This window comes from Morone saxatilis, unplaced genomic scaffold (assembly GCF_004916995.1).
Source record: "Morone saxatilis isolate NCDOM2014 unplaced genomic scaffold, NCSU_SB_2.0 Contig24, whole genome shotgun sequence".
Lineage (NCBI taxonomy): Eukaryota > Metazoa > Chordata > Actinopteri > Moronidae > Morone > Morone saxatilis.
In genome coordinates this window covers 1,714,407-1,734,668 of record NW_023339807.1, presented here as the reverse complement: position 1 = coordinate 1,734,668, position 20,262 = coordinate 1,714,407, and the positions used below count along the sequence as shown (strand labels likewise).

General features: G+C 40.9%; 1 protein-coding gene across 1 annotated transcript in view; it reads left to right on the top strand.

Annotated features, from left to right (window-relative positions):
- Positions 1 to 20,047, top strand: part of adgrb1a (adhesion G protein-coupled receptor B1a) — a 143,948-nt gene extending 123,901 nt beyond the window's left edge. The window contains exons 25-32 of the mRNA XM_035672108.1: positions 3,512 to 3,610; positions 7,776 to 7,947; positions 9,363 to 9,458; positions 9,548 to 9,587; positions 11,371 to 12,032; positions 15,154 to 15,189; positions 15,425 to 15,583; positions 18,237 to 20,047. Coding sequence (XP_035528001.1) covers positions 3,512 to 3,610; positions 7,776 to 7,947; positions 9,363 to 9,458; positions 9,548 to 9,587; positions 11,371 to 12,032; positions 15,154 to 15,189; positions 15,425 to 15,583; positions 18,237 to 18,431 — 1,459 coding nt within the window. The 3' untranslated portion in view covers positions 18,432 to 20,047. The remainder of the gene's footprint in view (positions 1 to 3,511; positions 3,611 to 7,775; positions 7,948 to 9,362; positions 9,459 to 9,547; positions 9,588 to 11,370; positions 12,033 to 15,153; positions 15,190 to 15,424; positions 15,584 to 18,236) is intronic.
- Positions 20,048 to 20,262: the final 215 nt, after the last annotated feature.

Below are 20,262 nucleotides of genomic sequence, written 5' to 3'. Positions count from 1 at the left end.
GAGTTCCCATTTAAGTCATAAATGCCCATGCCAGTGCAAATTTAAGAGACCTGATGACCACAGTATAATAAGCCCATCTTTAGCAAATATCGGTGCTGTCTGTTTTGATCAAAACACATTCAAACATAACTAATTTGTATTTTCTTCAACCCTGCGCTTAAGGTAATTTCATTGTGTGAGATCCACCACTCACAGTGACTTTGGATGTTATCTTTTTTTCCACATACTAAACACAGTAGGCAATCACAGTCACGTTCAGGCTTTTTCATGGGCCATGGTCAGATTTGAGAATGCAAAGACAAATTGCCGATGCAATGATTGTTGTGGTTGCTCAGTTATCTGAACGTGATCTGACTGGTTCAAAATTAAGTTTTATTGTTTGTGCTGACCTCATGGTGATTAAGTTGTCGTAGATCTCTCTGTGGTGGACTAAAAAGGAAAGGTCTAATGTGGTTTTTCTCCTCTTGGTGACCACCCACCACCCTCTCCTGCATGCATTCAAATGCAAAACATGTATAATGAAGCTAATTAATTTGTGCAGCATCTAATTAAGAGCGCAGGAGCATCTGCACCAGGCAGGTTTGCTCACACCTCAGAGGCCTCGCTGCTGAGTCCTCTTTCCCCCGAAAATTAGAGGTTAATTCACTGAGAAAATTAAAACAGACAAGAGAGGCATAATTCCAACCACCACCAGAGTTTGTTTCCTGCTTAACGATTGCTTAAATGGTTTCCATAATCAAGCCTGTGTATTTACAGGTTGTAATAGTGGGTTAATCAAACATTAAGCTTTCAGATGAAATGGGTTTTTGTAGCTTTTGTAAGTACTTCCAATTCCAATGTTCAGTTTGATGCAGAGCTTTGAAACATCATGTAAAGCTTACAGAAGGAGGTTTATGTTTGACTCAAGGAGCATATCGTCCCAGATCAATGTTTGTCCATATTGGGTATTTATTTATTTTGCTTCATGCATCTCACCCTGCCTGACCAACCACCCACCTTTCCCCCCTTAAGTCCAGGGAAATGGTTTTGTATTTCAAAAAGTCTTGATTGCTTTTTAATATCACTGCCTACGGCCTACATTTAGCAGCTGTATTGCCCTTTTACTTGAAATTGAATTTCTTCCATTATGTGATTTTTAATCCAGGCATCCAGGGGCTACAAAAATCGATTCCCTCAGCTCTTCAACTTTAATTGTTGTTTAGCAGGAGGCCATATGGTAACAGATTAGTTTGTTATTACTTGTCAATATCTCCAGCGCTGTAGTTGGTCTTTGTCTAGCAATGACAGTGGAGAAGAATACAGAGCTATAAATGGAGTTTTAGGAGCTTTGGGTTTTGGAAGGAAAATGAAGTGATGTAGTTTCTCAGTGATCATACCTGGAAATCATCTGTTGCTTTCTTATTGGGTGTATACTGTTGGAAATAGAAAGTTAATGCCCTTTCTAAAAGCAAAAGCCAGCCAAATAACAGCTTTCATTGTTCACCATTGGATCCATTTTGCTGTTTTGTCTCATTTTTGTAAATAACTGTGAGGCAGACACAGTGGCAGATATTTCTAGCACTGTAGCTATAATGGATGCTTCAGATCTAGAAAATCAATAGTAAACACAAGGTTTTGGTGTCAGTCTCATATATACACACAGCAATGTCTTTACTTGAGAATGACATTGAAGAGATATAGAAGGTAAATTAAGTAAATAAAATTAGAAAGATGCAGAATGACAAAATGTTTCTGTGAATTAAAGGAGCTATAAGTAGGAATTGCTCACCTTTCCCAAATTCATACTCCAAGCATCCAGCATATCACCAGAAAGTTGTGTTGTCCATCTCTATCATAAGAAAGAAGAGGAAATGCACAGTCCCTCCCATAGGTCTTTATTCCTTTCAACAAATGGCTAATTTAGCAAACATATTAACACTGTTGGATATGTTTTACAATTAACGCCATAAGCTATCGCTAAATAGCCAATGTTAGCATTAACATCTTAAGAGCCTAGAAGAAACTCAAGTTCAGCATCAAACTTTATTCCTTTACTCACCAAGAGCTGGAAAGAAACGCTAATGTTAACTCTTGCTTCTTTTTCTATCACTTCTTTCTTTGCCACCAAACATGGTTTCTTGTCTTCGGGTCAACGCTACTTCTTCATCCTCTCATGTTGGAATGAGGGCGTGCTAACTTAGATATGTCTGCAAAAGAATACATAGATATCTTTGACATAACTTCAAAACTGTTATTTCTTCACATTGGGCTGAAGATTTAAGCTATTTTTTAAATATTTTAACCAGAAATTCGTACATACAGTTCCTTTAAAGTAAAATCATTTCCTGAACTGAGTTAAGTTGGGGTATCTACTTTTATAGCTCTAGCGTTTTTTCCCTAACTTTAAGTTCCCATTTGGAAGTTTTAATTTATATTTTCAACATTTTATCAATGTTCAGTGGTCTATTTTCATCGATCTGCTCTCCAAAGTAATTGAATGTTGATTGATTCAGTGGTGATATTGCTCATAATAGGTCTGATTGGTCAAGGGACAGGAGCGATCAGGTGATCAGTTTGTCATCAAACCCCTAGTGAACTTTATTTGGAAGAGAAAATAGTTTTTCTGCAAATGTTTATGTACATTGGCCTCTTTGACTTTTCATCAAAGAGCCAGATATTTTCTATCACAACTGCTTATATTTTATCTTGTACAAAAGATCTAGTGCTCCAACTGTCAATCTCCTCTCCCCTTGTCTGTGTCATAAATGTAAATAGAACTCAGCTCTCCGGCAGAGTTAATGGATGGTTGAGGAAAGGCAGGCAGTTTATTAGTGACTAAATTGTTTAACACCTGCAGTATACTGAATGTATTGATATATTCTTTCATCGCAACTGACTGAGTGCTGACTGTAATGACTGATGGTGCCAATTGCTTGCGCATGTGTGTATGTGGTTTCATGAGAGTGGAGGTTTGAGATGTGTCTGTGAACCTTTGCATTAGTGCTTGGCAATGCTCGTAATAAGCAGTTAGCACAGACTGAGATGACCAGGGGTGAGGCGCATCCAGCACGTCATCATTATCAGAGCAGCAGAGATGTAAATCCACAACAGGCATATGAAAGGCACGAACTTACTAATTTACTGTAGTTGGAGCCTTTTCCTATTACAAGCAGATAAACGGTTGAGTAGGTAAAATACTGAGAACGCAGAGAGGAGTTGCTTCAGGTCATCAAACCAGTCATTTGCGAAGAGAATTAGACACCATGTTTAACATGAAACATCCACCAATGGCTAAGTCTTGGCCCCACCTCCCCTGTCCCCATGTAGAGTCACATACACACACACAGGTAAACCCAAACACACACACGCAAACCTCCGAGCTGGACTATAGCCCTGAGAGAGAGATTGTGCGAGAACACTGTGACTCACTGTTTTTGCGTGCTCGTGTGCGCACGTGCATCAGTGCGAGTCTGTGTGTAGGTGCATTTGTATCTGTTTGTGTATGTTACAGCGTGTTAATTTGACTTTGCAGTCAGATGACAGTGCCACTGTACAATATGACGCTCAAATGTGCCAAGTGCGGAGTTATCTCTTCGGCTGACGTTTCCACCACAGCTACCAGTAACGCCATGTTAGTCCCGCTAATTATTTTTCCTTAACTCTTCTTACCTCTGTTCTCTCCTCTATACTGTATGCCTCCCTTCTTCTCCTTCACTTGATTGGTTCTCTCTCCTTTATCCCTCTGTCATTTTTCTTCTCCCTGGTGCCCTGGCAGGGAGGATTTCATTCAATATGAATGGCTCCTGAAGCTTATGTGCTGCTCCTGAAAACAAACTGTGTCTTAACTGTGTACATGTAAATAATTATGCATATGTGATTGACGTTTGAATGAGAGTGAGTGTGCATCTCGTAAGAGATCATCAGCTTAGAGTCACACAGCTGATTAGAACAAATGTCGAGAAGGCAATGGCAATGTACACAGAGAGGACAGCACTTTTATTTTCTCAGTGTGTTTGTGTGTCTTGCTGCGATCTATGAGTACCTAGATGGATCATCTCCAATATTATCAACCTGGGCCTTGATTTTCCACTCTTCGCTATTGTGATAACAGAACCTGATCTTGTTCCAGAAGTTCATTGTAGAGTTATCTGCCTCTATTTTCCAAGGAGTGTTGCTCTCCGCCACAATCCACACACCCTCTAAATAGCGTCTCTACGTTTTAAATAGCTGTGACTGAACAGTTAATACACATCATTTCACTTCATAGTCTGTAATGTGACATTGCTGACACACTTCACATCACATCAGACACATTTATTTTTCTGGCTAGTGGCTGTGACTACATGAAGGAGTAAAATGGTGTTAAAAATATACAAAAATATATTTTAAAAAAGTGGCTCACTCACATAGCAGTGCAGAAGATATTTGACTCTAGTGGGCAATATGAGAATATATACCTCCATTCCATCACTTTTACTCCCAACCCTATCTCACAGCTGTATATTTATTTTTTATGTTAGCTACAAAGTCTCTGTTGAAATTATATGCGTAGAATGTTAAATTTTCAAATTATGTTTTTCCAGTCCCATAATGTCCCTTTGCCTTTTCCTGTTGCCAACCATGGCCTGTCCAGATCCATTTTTCCACTTGTACCTTTTTACTTTTCACTCCTGTGTATCTATTTCTTGGCATCTCTTTTTAAGTGATATGGGTAGATCTAAATTCAATAGGCACCACTTAAAGTTGGCGTCAGTCATTCTGAAGAAAGATAGTTGATTGTTAAGTCTCATTCCCAGGTCCAAGGTTTTATATACAGAATTCACTAGTAACTGGATGTGACATTGTAGATCACTGGCATCTCAGACCAAATAATAGGACAAAAACAAAATAAGAAGAAGAAGAAGATATACTTTGTTGATCCCCCTAGGGGGAAATGAGACTGAGCTACTGCCGCTCTAATCAAACCCACAAAATCAGTCTTTCCACAGTCTTTCCTACAATCACAAATGCTGCTGTGGCTTCATTTTCAGAATTAGATGTTAAAATTTTAATGGAAAGGGCTTCAATGGCTGCAATGTAAGCTAACTTTAGTCATTGGGGACAAATGCACCCATCAAAATCCATCCACTAAAAGTTGTTGTTTTTGCCACTGACAGATTGTTATTCTAAAATGTTGACAACATTTATGGAAAAGACCCCTACAGAGACAGACCTATTGTTTAACCAGAAACAGCCGTAATATTGCTATTACTCTCCACCAGACTCAATAAGCAAAAACAGTCATTTTACCTTACCTCAGAACATCGTAACTTCACTCAAAGTGGACAGAAACAAACTAAAACTAACCAAAACCCTCTTTGTTAGTCCTTCAACTCCGGTTTGGTTTAAATAAATGCTTAATACATGGATATAGATGATAAACAGCAGTTTCTGCTGCTCTACTAAGCTGCACACTGAGCAGACTAGTAATGTAAACAAACCACAGAGAGGCTGCGATAACAACACAGGCAGAGGGAGTGTGACACCATGACTCCACTATATCTTTACATAAATTCTATATTAATGTTTTTAAATCTCAAATATATAAACTTAATGTATTCAAATAATGATGTTTATTCTGGTCCCATCATTGTCCACAAGTTTTAAAATCAGTAAGATCAACTCTTTGGTTGTTTCCTGTCCCCAGTGAATTGTATTGAGGAACAGCACTCTCATGGAGAAGGTCCAACACTCAAATAATTTTGGTCATAAACAATGAAAATGGAGCACAAGGCCCAGACTGAAAATAACTTGAATTATCCTTTAGCTAGGTACGTTTCAGACATTCTGATACATTGTGCCAACTTTCAGCATCCAACAGTCCAGTTTCATACCAACGCTATTGTTGAGTTCCTCTAGAGTGTTACTGTGGGCAGGGTGGAAAAGCCTCTAAAACAGACTTCACATAATGAGACGCATCAAATTTCAAATGAGGTCAAGGAAAATAATGGCATTATCAACATCAGAAAATCAATTTAATGCACTGGCCCTTTTTAATACCAGAGGTGGAAGTTGTGTAGAGTTTTCGTACTGCTACTTTGTTTATATTGTTTTCCATTTGTTAGACTTAGAGTTTTTAACTGGTTATGAAACAGTCTCAGTATAATGCTAATGTCTTTATATGACCTATATAAAGAAACTAAACCATCATTGTATCACAATGAAAATTCCTTTAAAACTGTTAAAGTGACTGTGGCTTTAAAAGCTTTTTTATATACAAATGCATTTATCTGTTTTATCAGCATCAGCTTGTTATGTTACATACATCTCTATTAGCTTGTGATGTGTAGCGAGTGTGTCATCGTGGCTTGATTCGTAATGCCTTGCAGGAAGCATGTGCTCACCTGCCTCATACATTAGTTGTGATTCGTCAGAAAATTGTGTTTTATGACACTTTAATGTGACATAAATGCGGCTTAAGAGCCACGTGTCTTTTCAGTTTATTTGTCCCTTTTACAACAGCAGAGGTAAATCTTGCTATCAGGCCAGCCACAACAGTAACATTCCTTATTGACACACAATTAATAGAACCATACATTTTCTAATACTGGATATAATTGCAGTTAAAAACAGACCTTATAATTCTAAGATTGTCTAAATTTCAGTTTTAAACAGAATGCTGTTTTCTTTAACTCAATTGTAGTTTTTGTGTGTTCTGTGTTAAGCACAAACACTTCCTGTACAGATTTTAAATATTAAAACACATTCTAGCAGCTCAAGACCCTTAATCCCCTTCTTTCTGGGCTTTTATTGTGAAACACCATGCACAATGTGTCATTGACAATTTAACACTGATCAGAAAAACAGCAAAGCAATTGGAAATAGAGTATTTGGGTTCAAAAGAGCTCAGTGATGATCTTGCAATTATGTGATAGTGAAGTGATATGGAAAATGTAGCCTATATAATGTTACATTTATCAGAATGCCGTACTTTCGCTTATAATGGAGTATTATTCTATTGTTGCATATGATTTTTCCACCTCTGGAATATTCTCTAGTTAAATGAATGTTATTGAATAGAAAAATAGTCTGAGTGAAAGATAATTTCATGACACACGCTGAGGGTAATTATTGTTCTTGTTCATTTCGGATGCTCACATTGGAACAAACGAAATGAGTCAGAAACAAACAAGAACAGCAAAGCGGGAGCAAAAATATGGACAGCGGGAATGACACTTCTCCAGACTCTCTCTCTCTGTCCTTCTCTGCTCTGCCTCTTCTGTTTGTCTTTGCATTCTGTTTCAGCCTCATTACACTCGTTCCCCCCCCACTGCTCACCCTCGCTCCTCCCTCTCTTTCCTGTTGCACTAGATCCTCTATGGTTTGACTAAGCCATCTTAAACATACATGCATGTAATATATGTGAATTATGGACATATATATCTGCAGATAATGGATGTATGTTTTTGTTTGTGGTAGTAACATAATTATTTGTTGTGATGTTATGTATTTATGCATGGGTAGAGTTGGAGGCTGCTAACACTGCGCTAACAGCGTGGGCAGTTATCAAGGGCTGTAGGAGGTTGTGTTAAGTTCTACATTCTCTACTTTTTTTAAAGTGCCAAAGGAAAATAAATCCAGTTTAACTGTTGTTTTGTATACCAGCCTGCCCTAGATGTCAAAATAATCTAATAATCAAAGCTAATGACAAACATGAAATGTCTTACAGCAGAATTGTTATAAAACATTGTAGTCATGCCCTCTGTGTCATGTTAACTAGAGCTTTCCCTGACTGCGGTTCCCCTCCCATCCTGCAGGGCGTCACTGTGGAGCTCCTGCGTGGTTTTGCCCCTCCTGGCCCTCACGTGGATGTCAGCTGTCCTCGCCATCACCGACCGGCGCTCTGCCCTCTTCCAAATCCTCTTTGCTGTCTTTGATTCACTGGAAGGCTTCGTCATTGTCATGGTACACTGCATCCTGCGCAGAGAGGTACCTCACATGACCACTGACTTTATATATGTCCTTCTTCCTGGTTTTCTTTGTGGCTATAAATGCCATATTGCACTTCAACCTCCCCCTGAGATGCATAATTTTCCCATAAAAAATAGCGCAGTATTGATCAGTTCTACAGTAAATTTCTTGGCAGAGGCTAAATAAAAAATTTTACCAGCAGCATATGAATGGCTATGTTGGTATGTCACTTGGTCTGTCCATTTATTCAAGCAACACTTTGGTCCAGCGAAAGATATCTTGACAAAGGGCAGCCAAATTGACCCAAAATTTGGTGTGGATACACAGGGTCCTCAGATGATTTGTGTTGTGTTCACCAGAGCTGATAACTGACGATCTAAACAGTGCTTGTGCTTCCACTAGAAGCAAAGAATACGCATTGGGTCTATTTGTCAACTGCATCAAGCTGTAAAGAGCAGATTGAGCCGGGCAGGATGTCAGACACAGGAACAGCATTAAGGATTCGGTCAATTTTCACAATAAAACACTGTGCAGACTCCCGATCGTAAAAACAGACAAAAAAAGAAAGTCATTTAAATGGAGCGAAGCCTTCGAGCAAGTTCAGGCAGTCAACTCGAGCTGCGCTGCTATACACACATGACATGCCTCACTCTCTATAATCACAAACCGAACACTCTTTTCAATCTGGCGGTCTATTTAAACTGCAGAATTTCCCAGCTCTCCCTCTGCTCTGTCAATGCCCGCATCCGTATTGCTGCTGCTGCTCTGTAAGCTATTGCTGCCTGCTCCACATCCACCTGTAGGCTCCGTCTAGGAGTTTAAGGTATTTGCTCTTCACTCCCCAATGTCTCTATGTAAACATATCCGCGGGGAGTGATGAGGTCGGAGCCTAGACGCTAAAATCTAAATATGCTATACTGCTGTTATAAACATTTCAAACGTGAGTTGTCTGACTGAACTTACTTAATCTTGGTAAAAGCACGAAAATCAAGGAAAAATTACCAAATTAACCAAATCTGAGCATGTAGCATCACCATCAGCCAAATTTTACCTTGAGAAACATGGTCATGGTGGTCCATGGTCCGTGACAAGGTCCATGATCTCAAAATGTATTGGGTGGGGATGCATGGGTGCAGATGGCTATGAAATTCTTTGAGCACATTCAGGCTCCCAGTTGGGTGGACCATTTTGATTTGAATGACCCCATGACATTTGGCTTGTAGTGCCGCCATCAGGACAACAATTTTAGGCCAGACTGTTTGGCCTGACTACCTGTAAGTCTAGGACTAGCTTATTGTTAGTTCAATCCATTACATTTGTTTTTTGTGGTGTAATGGACATTGCAGCCTCTATGGACTATAGACTTGTAGCCTTTATTATAAAAGGCCACTCTCTTAGTTTTTATGTTCTCATGCTCTCATGATTTGCTACAGGTTCAGGAGGCAGTGAAGTGCCGTGTGGTGGACCGCCAGGAGGATGCTAACGGAGATTCAGGAGGATCTTTTCAGAACGGCCATGCTCAGCTCATGGTATGAATATACATATGTTTTCTTATTTATTCTTTAATTCTGGCAAGGCGTGCACAGTTCATGCAATATTTATTGTTTTCTGTCCTCAGACTGACTTTGAGAAAGACGTGGATATGGCTTGCAGATCAGGTAAGCTCCAGGTTGAGAATGTTTGATTTTGTGTCTGTGTATGTTTGATTTGACTTTGGGGACTGCTGTTCAAAAGCTACAGCTGTCTCATTGTGCCTCCTCTCAGTGTTCTGACTGCTTCAAATTCCTCAGCGTTGTCGGAACAGATGTGAGGCATGTTCCCCCTCAGTTCTGCACTCGTGTCTTACAATCAACATCACAGCAGCACCCCCCCCTCACCAAGGAGCTGTTTTGACAAGAGATACAGCACATTACGGCAGCATAACGCAGTTTAGCCCATGCTGATGGGAGTGGGATGAACGTGTGCTGAGCAGTTATATGCAGATAAATAGGCTTGTCTGAGTCTCTCCTACACTGCCGCTGTATAATTAAGTCCCTTCCGACAGTGCCGCATCAGATACTGGCTCTGCTCTGATATCCGCTGGGAGTGAAAAATCTGATTATCTCTTGAGACAGGATATCAAGAAAAGCATCTGGAGCAGAAAAGCTATTGAGACGCAGACAAGCCCAATCGAAAAAAGACAGAAAAGAACAGAGAGAGATGATTGTTTTTTTCTTTCTATATGTCAAGTAGGAGAAGGGAGCACAGAGAGCGATTTAAAGATATTTAGTGTTGCGCTATCCGACGTTGTTTACCAGCTTGGACATGGGATATGCCTGCTGCCATAAGCCAACAGTTGTTATAGTAAAATGAGGTCGGGACACAAGGTCAAGGCAGGCCATGTAGCCTTAGTTGAGTCATTTCAATAAACAAGTACTTTCTAAATTTGTCATTTTGGGAGATCTGCTGAAGTCTGATATTAGTGTTTATCTATGGGTGTGTACCTTTTCAGTTTATCTTTTTAGGGTGTCCCATAGCTAACCAGTGTTTACTTATAAAATTATTCATTTACAATTATACTTGACAGTTCATACCTATAGAGCAGGATGGCACTGATTCCACCTGACTTGAGTTTCAGTGGAAGGTTGCTTCAGCATCTGTCCAGCCCAGGGCTGGATTAACCTTGCGAGGTAGCTAGACTGGCAAGATCACACGAGAATTCATCTTGCCGGACTACAATATGCTTCTGTGGCCAAACTACAGTGGTAGCGGACCAATCAGCGTCCTTTGCAGAAGTACTGGCAGCTACGGTGGTGGTCATTAAACAACAATGGCATCTCCCATAGAGGTTAGCGTAGATGCTGATACAATCAGTTCTATCAGAACTAGAGAATATGTTTTCACTCTTCTCCCAGCTGGATGAGAGTTTGACTACATAATATGGTTTGTTGATCTGACTGGTTGAAGTTCACTGGACAATGATAGGTAGATGGTTCATCCAGTGACCTACTGAATATTTTTTGGGTGCCTACCCTTTTCCAAACAGCTTCCAATGACGCATTCCCAGATAGTTCTGTGTGAAAAACCACCTGGAGCAGTCAGGTTAGGGCTAGATGATCAAAAGCTGACAGTTGCTGTCAAGGCCCAGATCCCAGGGGCCCCAAAAGCCCTACATTTGTGTGAGGATCACCACTAAATAACAGTATCACTAAGATAACTGCTGCATCCTTCATTTTCTTGGGACCAGGTCTTGTTAAGAAGTTCTGTATCAAAATCTGATTTCACACAGTTCATATTACTGTATCACATGTGATATGAATGAATAATGTGCAGTGAGAGGTTGGTTGGAGGTCAGTAGGGACCTACAGCTTTCTTTTGCCCCCAGGGAGCCCAAGTGGGTAAATCTGGCCCTGGTCCAACTCTTCATTTCTGACTGGTACTCTGTCTTTCTGTTGCCTCCAGGCACTATGAAACGCTCATCTCTCCAGGGGGAGGAGAAGGCCTCCTCCGGGACCCTCACCCTTCAGAAGGGTTCTAACTTCAACACCATGCCGGCTAGCATGGCCAAAGTTCACCTGCAGAACGTAGCCGACTACACCAGTCACACTCTGACGCTGCGCAGGGAGAAGGGCGCCGCCAAGGGAATCAGCACGGAGCTGCCAGGCGCCAAATCAATCTACATCTGCGACGGCGAACTATTCAAGCAGCTGGACGGAGAGCTGCCTCGAGGGAATGGCGAGGGCAGCAGCTCCGAGGGCACTGGCAAAGGCCCGGGGTACGTCATTCTACCCACCAACAGCACAGGCACCCTGAAGCCGGCCAAGGGGAAAGAGGAGCAGACAGCCAAGTATAACATCAGCATCGAGCAGCTGCCTCAGACCAGGCTCATCCACCTGGCTAACCCGGTCAGCGGAGAGCCGGTGCCTGGCTTTGGGCTGAAGAGCCTGCCTGCTGACCAGATCAGTGTGTCATGCTCTGACAGAGACTCACCTGCACACAACCTGCAGAATGTGCCCAGAGACTCCCAGGTGGCCAACAGCATGTGTGAAGGGGGAGATTCCGGAAACTCCGGTGTGATGTCCAAGAGTGAGACCGTCTCCACACTGTCCATGAGCTCACTGGAGGTAAGACCACGAAAGTGATCAGCATATTCTTGTCATAGTAATGCATTATCAGCCTCATACTTCATACTTTTATTAAGATATGCATGCAAAGTTGTGTTTTGTACTACAACTAACTACCATAAATTCTCGAGAACCAGGTCTTATTTAAAACTGGCTTGTACAGTATTATAGACAAAGCTTTATTTTATTATTTCCCCTGCTGTAAGTGTATTACTTTATCATGTCATATTTTAGTGAGACAGCTCCCTGTCCTCTGATCTGCTTCTCTTTTAATTTGCTGTCAATGTTTTTTGCTTTTGATGCAAATTCAACACTTCAACCTTGTTTACCCGTTTTCTTGATAAATTCCGAATAATGTAAATGTACACAGCATTATTCTCATTAGACCAACAACAGAGTCGCAGACCATTCTACTGATCGCAGTTTCTCTTTTTAACAGAAATACTGTTTACAATTTGTGATTAATAGCTTAATAGCTTATTATTTTCATTTTTTTTTTTTTAGCACAGCTATGTTTCTGTCAATAAAAACTCTAACTTGTTGGACAGACGTTACACATTAAAGGCCTTCTAGCACCACATAAGGCAGCAATTCTCAACTAGTGGGCCGCAAAGGCAATGGTACTGCCAAAAGGCTTGAATAAAAATGCACATAATATTTTGGGTAATTCACTAAGATCGTACTTTATTTATTTATTTTTAAAATGTGCTCAAGAATTCACATGAATAAGAAATAAAAATGCATAATTTCGATGTCTAATTATGTTGGAATATCAACACAGCGATCAGAACCCATCATCAGGTAGAGACAAACATATGCCAACGTTAGCTAGCTAACATTCCCAAGTGGATCGGTTTTTGAAATGAAACAGTGATGTAGGAGACAATCCTGCACTATTAAAAGCTCCAATGCGTGTGATGTGTGTGTGATGACTCTGAATGCATACATTTGGATTGATAATGGCACGAAGTGCTGCTGAGCTGAAAGCACAGTATGTTGTTTTGAAATGTCAAATGAGGCACCAAAACCATCAGAGCTCCACAGACACAAAGAATTGGGAAGGAAAAAGCCACTTTGAAAGCTAGGTATATGGTTGCTGCTCATGTAGCTCATAGCCTTTATCATTGCAGAGGAGCTTGTTTTTCTCCTTTTTGTCACTTTATTATTTTTACTCTTTTTTTTTACCCTTTAGTTGGGAACTTGTTCCTTTTGTAAGTTACAAAAGGTCAAGAACACCTTCCATAGGGCATAATACCTTACTTTCCTGGAAGGGTTTTAAAGTGAAGCAGTAAGTTTCATTAAAGGGTCAGTGTGTAACATTTAGGAGGATCTATTGGCAGAAATGGAATATAATATTATTATAATATATTATAAATAATATAGGTATGTTTTCATTTGTTTTTTTTTAACTTCAGATTAAGTCTTTAACATCTACAGATGCTGTGGGTCGCCCTTCGCGGAGTCCACCATGTTTCTACAGTAGCCTAAAAGGGACAGACTAAACACTGGCTGTAGATAAGACTGTTTTAACACGTTTCACGGCCACTGTAATTTCTTCTTCGTGCTTGGAAGGGGAGGCAGAAGTGTCAGAGTTGCAATCTGCAACCACACCACTAGATGCCACTAAATCCTACACACAACATTTAACAGAATGGGAAAAACATTGAAAACTGATTGGACTAAATTAGTGTATGAAAATAGTCTTTCTGTTAAAGAGAAACTCAGAGCAGCAGAGGGGTGAGTATGACATGACTAGTGCTAGGGACACGTTCCACCCCCACTCCCTCAAAATCTTTTGCCTTATAGCTTCAGTAGGTAACATTTATAAATAAATAACTGTATTTGCTGAAACTTTCGATATATCTTGATAGTTACATGAGACAGATAATATGTGAAAAAATCAGGTTCCTCTGGCTCCTCCTAGTGCTCCTAATGGCGTTTGTAAAAATCCACTGGGCCTGAATGAAAACAACCAATCAGAGCCAAGAAAGGACCCAAAGTGCGAGTATTTGACAACCTTGGAATGAGACTCAACAATCAACACTCAATCTTTCTCGGCTGGGAGGAGCCAGAGGAACCAGATTTTTTCACAGATTATCTGTCTCATGTACTACGTCAGGATGTAGTGAAAGTTTCAAAAAAATAAAATTAAAATTAAAAATTAAAAATTAAAAATGTATTTTAAAAAAAAGTTACCTACTAGCAACCAGCCTTTATTTGTTCACTTCATGGCTTTTATTTCAATACTGGCTTTTGTCATTGTGGTAAACATCACTATCTTCTCGTCACATTTCCTCTCTCAATACAGGTACATCAGAGTTGAATTCTTTCTTTTCTTATCCATGTATCAGTGTGATTGGTGCCACATATCACACCACTTACTGTTCTGTTGATCATCTATTATTTTGTAATATTGTTTTTCCCAGAATGTATTGTGTTATGAGCTGTGTTTGACCAACACAGCATTAGATGAAGAAATTATGAACTGAGATAATCATCTAGGGAGCCACATGTTGATAAACTAAATATTAATTCATAAAAATAAATAGAAGGATCATTAATTAGGTCTCCCCAGAGCGGTACTGTGCTATATTTCTTGCATGTTTAGGTCACCCCCTCCTCTGATGCTTAAAAAAAGGCCTATTAAGGACAGCATCTTTAAAAAGGTTAGTTTTGACTGCGCTCCTAGCGCAGACAGCACTGGCAGGATGAGACGACACAGTAATCAGCACACAGCGGCCTGGACATCTGCCCGCTGGTGTCTTTTTACTTCGGGGCAAAACACACTTCCATAATGCCGTGCGAGGCGGCAGCTGCCACGGCAACCGAGCAGCCTGAAGGTCAGGTTTTTTTTTTCCTTCACCACTCCACGATGGAGGACTCGAAGGTCACTCGGTCGCAATCTGTTAACTGCAAACTTGTGCCAACAGGGTCAGAATGACCGGCAGCAAACCTTGTTTCCTCCCCCATGACTTACCACTCTCCTCCGGGTCCCAGAAACAACCTTTCTTGACCAGCTGACGAGGAGAGATGCAATTAACAAACACTTGAGCATTTGTCCGCTCACAAGGCACACAATATCAAGACACATCTTTAATTTCTCTGTCTCATCTCCCCCCAGAGACGAAAATCACGCTATGCAGAGCTTGACTTTGAGGTAATTTTAGTCTCTTTGATTCCTACAGAGCTTTCTAGACATAGACCAAAAAGCTGATATGTCTCTTAGTTATTCAGACCTCTAGATGTTTGCATACATTTGTCAGATGTATTCAGAGTTTGGGTGTGACTGTAGTGTTGAGATTGGAGGAATTAAATGTAATGGGGGGTAAAACTAGGTTTGATGGTAGCCTGTGCTGTTTACCTCATACGTAACGTGCAATGTTCCTGTGTAGAAGATTATGCACACCCGGAAACGCCACCAGGACATGTTTCAGGACCTGAACAGGAAGATTCACAGTGCAGACAAGGATAGAGAGTCTCCACCTGTTGACGCCAAAGCTGCCAAAAGATGGAGTGTGTCCTCTGCCAGCAGCGACAAGACCAACATGAGTGTAAAGAGTTTAACTTTATTCTGTTCTGCCCCCTCCCTCTCCCTCCCCATATCCAATGTTGTTCTCCTTTTCTCTTATCATTAGTACAGATCACCACACTTGAGTGGAGTTGCCTGTTTAATTAGAAGTGCAGCAATTTTAAAAATTTCATTTTTTATCTGCTTACAATGTCAGCGCCAGAGGAAATTAGCTGTGGGGGCGTCAAGGGGCTTAATTGTGGGTCGGCATACAAACTACAACTGCAAACGCAGTCAAGTACACATTGTCACTCCAAATGTGACAAATATTTGAAAGTTCATACAACTTGTTAGAACTTGTTACAAGACAAGTCCTCATGAAAGACACTTACACTATAGGCCCTTTTTGTTGAGCTGGCAGGCAAGGCTTTAGCTAAACACAGGCTAAAGTTATGTTAGCTGAAGCGAGGGCAATATTCTGTCTTCACTGTGCCAATTATACATTCAAATATGCCATATGATTCAAGTAGATATGCAATACCCAGTGGAAAAAGACAATTAATTGCATTAGCTTAACGGTCAGAGCTGCTAACTGACCTGTCAATTATTTTCTCAACTAATTGATAATGTCAAAACTGTGTGAAAAATGTTGATCAAAGCCCAAGGTGACGTCCCCAAATGTCTTGTTTTGTTCACAACCCAAAGTTATTCAGTTTACGGTCATAGAGGACTCAAAAAACTGAAAATATTCCCATTTGAGAATTTGGACATTTCCCTAAAAAAATGACTCAAAACAGTTAATCATTTATTAAAATATTTGGCAATTAATTTGATAGTTGACGATATATTCACTAATCGTTGCAAGCTAAAATATAGCTTTGGGCCATTGATCAGGTGGTAGTTAAGTAGTATAGCTTCCTGCTAAAGTGGTACTTAGAACTGTGAAGTTCCCATTTGAAAGTTTCTTGATATCCCCCTCAACATAGCAATGCAATTCTCCAGGGTTATATTATGACCATTAGTTTTAAGTATTTTAGCTTAGGTTCGGTATGGTGAATAGCTGTACATATTACAATTACCTCAATGAGCATTCAAAAGAGAGTAAGCCGGCAATGCGGTTGGCTAGCTAAATAATGACTTGTGGGTTCCTTCCAATGGGAAACTAGGAAGTTACTGGATTGACTGGGAAGGAGTTTCTAAAGAAAGTCACCAACAGCGGGTACAAAAAGGAATCCATGTTGGCTTTGTAGCTGCAGTCATTCCATGGCAGCAGATGATTTCTGTTTCCTTCTGCTATAAAAGCCCTTGATCTCCATTTGTTTCACAGCTTTGGAGTCTAACTTCACAGATAAAGGATGCAGCTATCTGACACTGACAGCTTCACAACCAATCAGATTATTTGTTAGAGTCCTGCAGAATCATGCAGCTTTCACTTCTTTCCAGAAAAAAACATTGTGATGTAATGATCATACAAGTGGAAGAGGCAGAGAGATCAACTTCTCCGCTGCGATGTGTTTTGCCTCAGCCACAATCATATCTGCATCCAAATCCTTGTTAATATATCTATCTTATCTAGCTTTTTGTGCATACACCCACTTTGGATTGAATCAGCATTTTACGTCCCTTTTGTAGGGTTTTTCAAATGAGGTTTTAAAGGAACAGTTGGACATTTAAGAAAATGTGTATTCACTTTCTTGAGCTGGAGCTAGGAGGTGCTTAGCTTAACATAAAGACAGCAACATGGGAAAGTTAGTCACTGCGGCCAGATAATTCCAGCTTAACTTCCTGTAAAACCAAAAGTTGACGTTCTTACGTTTGTGTACAGATTAAGTTAGATACTTGCTAATAAGCAGAGGTATGGACTCGAGTCACGTTACTTTCACATCTTTAGACTTTAGACTCGACCTGACATAATCAAAAAAGACTTGGACTTGAACACTAATGACTCATGACTTCACTTGGACTCAAACCTTTTGACTTAAAATACTTAATACCTTCCCCAAAGCCCAAAGATTAAAAACAGTTTCCCTTAATGTCCGGGATCTATTAACACTAACAGCAAGTCAACCCTTAATTCCCCAGATTCCAAAAGCTTTCAATCAAGTTGCAGGAGAGAACGATTAAGAACTAATGTTACATTACTGAGCCCCAGTCGGAAGAAATGATACCTAAGATAATTTAGTTTCATCCGTTCTGTTATTAAGTTGAATTACATTTGGTGCAGAGCACATTATGACTTGTTTAGGACTAGAAACTGAAAGTTTAGGACTTGGGATTTGCCGTTGGTTAGAGTTGAACGAGTATTTGGTACAGGTAATGTACTTTTTAGTACATGAGTATGTGTCAATATAATACCCATACTCTGTAGACCTGTTCTCTTTCACTTTGGACCAGGGTGAGCTGTTCCCCACTGTTTCCTCTCTGTAAGATAATCCAAGCTAATTACTGTTGCTCCAGCTCCATGCTTATCATACACGAGAGTGGCAGCGATCTTCTTATTTAACTCTCGGCAAGAAACTGAATGAGCTTATTTTTTAAATTTCAGTATTTCTTTCAAAAAATGCTAAGGCAGACATACAAAAGGCAGCGTGAGGTAAAGTAGGTTCACTAAAAGGGCTCACAATATAACTTCTGAAATACATCACAGATTGTATGACCATCTCCGAAAACAAGCCTTTTCCCTCTGTTCCCTTCAGGACAAGCAGCAGACCCCGAGTAAGAGGGCGTGGGAGGGCATCAGGAAGACCCATTCCCCCCCATCCTGGGTGAGGAAGGACCTGGAGACGGTGGCTGCCTCCCCTCTGGAGCTGCAGACGGTGGAGTGGGAGAAAACCAGCGCCACCATCCCTCTGGTGGGCCAGGAGATCATGGACCTGCAAACGGAGGTGTGACCCAGATCCCGGAGACCTCAAACCCTACAACTTCTTTTTTTTGTCCCCCAATGCTCTCAAGACGAACAAGCAGATGACACACCACACACACTGCCCTGCTCTGTACTTCTACTCAAAGGCTAGATGAAGCCCGCTGCGAGAATGTGATGGGGGGAGGAGGAGGAGGGCGAGGAGGAGAGAAATATCAGAATATCTATTAAACCAGTTGAAGAGAGAACGGGAACATGGTGTCTCTTTCTATGTTGTTTTATTTGACATTTGGATGGTGTTTTTGTCTAAAAAATACTGGTCATCTTCTTGTATATGGTCTTGGACTCCACGCTGGCTCACATTGGAGACAGATTGCCAAAGTAGCAGATTTCGCTACTATATGTGCATCATATAGTCATGTAATAAACCACATAGCAAAGGTAATCTTGCAATGTTTACCCCTGAATTAAATGAATACAATGTAATAATCATGATTATGTCTCTTTTGTTTTTACTGTTGAGAGTGTTGTCGCTGTTCTGCTCTCTCTTCCTCCTGATGAACGCTGATGTTCCTGACACCCCCGGACAGTTTTTTCCTTTAACGTCTGTCTCAAAAGGGAAAACGAACAAGCATTTGAGAAGGCAGACCACCAAACATACACCCATGTGCCCCCACAAATGCCGTTCCCTTCCAGCCCCCTACAATTCACCCCAACCCTACTGGATCCACCACTTTATCCCCCCATGATCCCTAGCAGGGCAAGGTCGGCCCTGCAGTGACAAGCGATGGATGGGAGGGATGATGGGAGGGTGTGGGGTGTTTAAACAAAAGACGTCACCCTGGGCCAAAATGGCATGTTGCCTTCTCATCGACAGACACCTCAGAGACGCCACAGAGCGGGGGCCAGCGAGCTTTGCGCTCTAAACGGCCCTCAACATCGACGCAGCCCGCAGAGGGGACAACATGGACGTCTGGGAAGGATCCACGTTCGTTTGGGTCTTGATGTACAAGCAGGCTTGATACAGCAAATGCAAAATGTGATGGTGTTTCGAAGATGCTGAGGAAACAAGGTTCTTGTCTGTATGTATGTGCGTGCTACAGATGCGCAAACGACTAGATCTATAAATATATATGGTATGATGATTAACGGCGGCGATATATACAAGGCAGAGATCATCAGAGGGATGCTGGTTGCACACAGAGAAAGCACAAGGCTCATTTGGAGTCCTGATGTACAGCATTGTAATTATTTCAACAGAGTTCTACAGAATGGATTTTAGCCTATAAATATCTTTCTTACTGTGCTTGGGGATAGTTGTTATCATTATTATTAATATGAACATGATTATTCTGATACTGATCCGCCCATCCCCTCCCCCCGTCCTTTCAAGGTACTGGACTATTCGAGTGTTCTGTATCGCAATGTAACAGTGTGTGTTTTGATATCACCGCCAGTCACTCCCTCAGATCTGTATTTGTCGAAAACCCTGACCTCGAAACCCCTGACCCTACCCTGATCTGCACCCCACCCTGCCACACACACACACCCTCCCACCTCCTCCTCACACCCCTTTTTAATTTACTGGGGGTCGCCTCTTTGTTAATGTACAGTTTTCAGAGCACAAAATGAATGTGTCTTATTTCTAATAAAAGCATATAAGCATATAATAAAACAACGCTAGTCCTCTTGTTTTCTCACGTTTAATTAGGATGTGTGATTCATTGTGATACGTGGTGTTAGAGAAGTCGTATTTTGGTTCCAATGTCTTCAGAAAAACTATTTTACTTTTTGCTGAACAGTCTTTATAGCCACAAGTAACACTTGCCAAGGGGGGGATTTTAAAGCTGCAGTAGGTTAAT